A 2,396-nucleotide genomic window follows, 5' to 3' on the forward strand; every position below is an offset into this window, starting at 1 on the left:
GGTGACCCCAGCCCAACAGGTCTAGACATTCGGCCCATCTACTACATGCCTTCACATGTCATCCAGCCCAACAGGTCTGCTGCTGTTTGCACCCCAAAGCCCATCATCATCAGTCGGCCCTTTGAACAAACAAGACTGCCCAGCATAGCCCATCCAGCTCGCCTCGGCCCGCCGTCGATGCAGCCGAGGTTGACCGAATCCCCAAATCCGCGAGCCGCGCAGCAGCGGAATTGCGTAGCGTAAAGCGACCCACCCGAGGCTCGAGACTGACCTCTTCTCTCTCCTCTCTCTCTCTCTCTCTCTCCAGAGTCGCAGAGCCTTCCTTCCCGTGCTCGCCTCCGCTTTCATTTTCCCAGCCGGACTGCCCCCAACCTAAACAGCACAGCTCCAGAACCTTCCCTTCCCTCCCCTCCCCGCCTACCCTAGGGTTTCGCGCGCCGGCCGGGGGGCATGGCGTACGTGGACCACGCCTTCTCCATCTCCGACGAGGACGACCTCGTCGGCGGCGCCGTCGGGGGCCCGCGCGGCGCGCCCGTCAAGGAGATCGCCTTCGCCGCCGCGCTCCTAGCCTTCGGGGCGCTCGGCGCCGTCGGGGGCCTCTTCATGGCGGCCAACCAAGTCGGAGGGGACCGCGCGCACGGTGAGTGAGTCTCAGGCTGAGACGCCTCCCCTTGCTCTTCCGCTACCTCGTCTCGATGCGAGTCGCTTAGGTTTCCTTCCTGCGTGCGCGCCCGTGAGGCGCTTTGATGTGCCTGGGATTCGAATCCTTGTTACCAGATCTCTGGGGGATATTAGCTTCCGGGTTTGATTTAGGTGCCTAGGGTTCCAGAAATTGACTTGGTCGCCATTAGTGGTGTCTCGGGTACCAATTCTATGAAAGTAATTTGATTGTTTCTGTCACTAGCTTGCGCGAGTATGGTGACGATACAAGACAAAGAGATAATGTTTTGATTATTTTCCTAATTATTTATCTATTAGCATAGGTTCCGAGCTTGAATTTGGTTGGGATGCTTACATTTGGGGGTTGGTACTTGACTGGGATGGCAATCGGGTGAACTGTCCTGTGTCCAACAGTAGGAAATGCAGGTGCTTATCTACCTATCAGGTTCTGAAATTCATTGTATCAGAAGCTACATGAGGTTTAGAGTACGTATAAAATGACATCACAAGATTGACCGAACGAGTGCATTTGAATGCCATTATGCACGGATGTAGATTTTGGTTTCATGCTAGGAATCTGATGTGTCATACATCTGTAGTTGGAACTAGTTGTGATTTATGTGTGGAAACTCGAGAATTTGCCTTTTATTAAGTACGGCTGCAATGTGAAATTGTGAACTACTTCAGTAGCTTTCATGAGACAACACCTCCGAGATGCATCGATCTAAATATGTGCTTCATATGCAGGAGCTTGTTCTTCATTTTTACCTGAACTTGCCTGTTTTCTTTTCTTGGAACAGGAATCTTCTTCATGATTCTAGGCATTGTGATGTTCATCCCTGGGTTCTACTACACACGAATCGCGTACTATGCATACAAAGGTTACAAGGGCTTCTCATTTTCAAACATCCCGCCCATCTGAAGAAGCAGTGTCATTGGTCTGGAGTTTAGATCAAAACTGCAAGGACCCTGCTGAAGTAGTGGCATTGCCTCATTGGCCTGGAGTTTAGTTCAAAACTACAGGTGCTCTGGTGATGATAGTGTAGACGCCCATCTGTTACACGTTTGTGTCTATTTCTTCTCAACCTCAACCTTGTACTGGGAATGAACTGGTGGATGTACAGATAAGTAGAGCTGCATATTATGGTGTGGCCACCCAGTGGAACGTTGTGTGATGTCAAATTACTGTACTGTGATACTTTACCCCTTGATTACACAGAACCGTTCCATAATATTCGCAAGACTTCGTTCCAGTTCAAATAATTATCATTTCAGAGTTGTTTTTATTTCCAAATTTCAGCTATCCCCGCCCATGTTGTGAGGTTCGTATATATGTTACATATTAAAATAATTAACCACTATATTTGCGTTGTGATAGTGGCAATCAGGTTTCTGTCATACGACTGGGCGGTTAAACTCTCATATTTCAGGCTTCACGGGTGTGTTTTTATCTGTTAACATTCGTCCAGTCTTCATGCCTCGAGGAGCCCGTGACGGTAAATGAACTTAAATCAGTATGAATTCAAGTCGAATAGAAAAACACGGGGCAAAATTAAGAGCACAGTAAACGATCGAAACAGGGCTGCCAACAAACAGGGAAAAAAAAAGGATCAAAATAGAGCTGCCCACAAAGAGAAGAACCAGAGACTGGACTGTGCAATTGAAACTGTGGCCGCATTGAATTTGGAGGGGGCAGAAACAGACACGACGCCCCATCCAATCGTGTATCGGCGTCG

At 49.0% G+C, this 2,396-nt stretch overlaps 1 protein-coding gene across 1 annotated transcript; it reads left to right on the forward strand.

Annotated features, from left to right (window-relative positions):
* The first annotated feature begins 267 nt into the window (after positions 1–267).
* Positions 268–1,923, forward strand: LOC101774755 (transmembrane protein 230). Its single transcript, XM_004951672.3, has 2 exons — positions 268–640; positions 1,461–1,923. The coding sequence occupies exons 1-2, from the start codon at positions 451–453 to the stop codon at positions 1,580–1,582; spliced, it is 312 nt and encodes a 103-aa protein (XP_004951729.1). The 5' UTR covers positions 268–450; the 3' UTR covers positions 1,583–1,923.
* The last annotated feature ends 473 nt before the right edge of the window (positions 1,924–2,396 follow it).

This window comes from Setaria italica, chromosome I (assembly GCF_000263155.2).
Source record: "Setaria italica strain Yugu1 chromosome I, Setaria_italica_v2.0, whole genome shotgun sequence".
Taxonomy (NCBI): domain Eukaryota; kingdom Viridiplantae; phylum Streptophyta; class Magnoliopsida; order Poales; family Poaceae; genus Setaria; species Setaria italica.

What these genes read in the sequence shown, in the direction of transcription:
- LOC101774755 (XM_004951672.3), top strand. Translation starts at nt 451, where the DNA reads ATGGCGTACGTGGACCACGCCTTCTCCATCTCCGACGAGGACGACCTC. An exon ending in CGGAGGGGACCGCGCGCACG is followed by an intron (nt 641 to 1,460) that starts GTGAGTGAGTCT and finishes TTCTTGGAACAG; the next exon opens with GAATCTTCTTCATGATTCTA.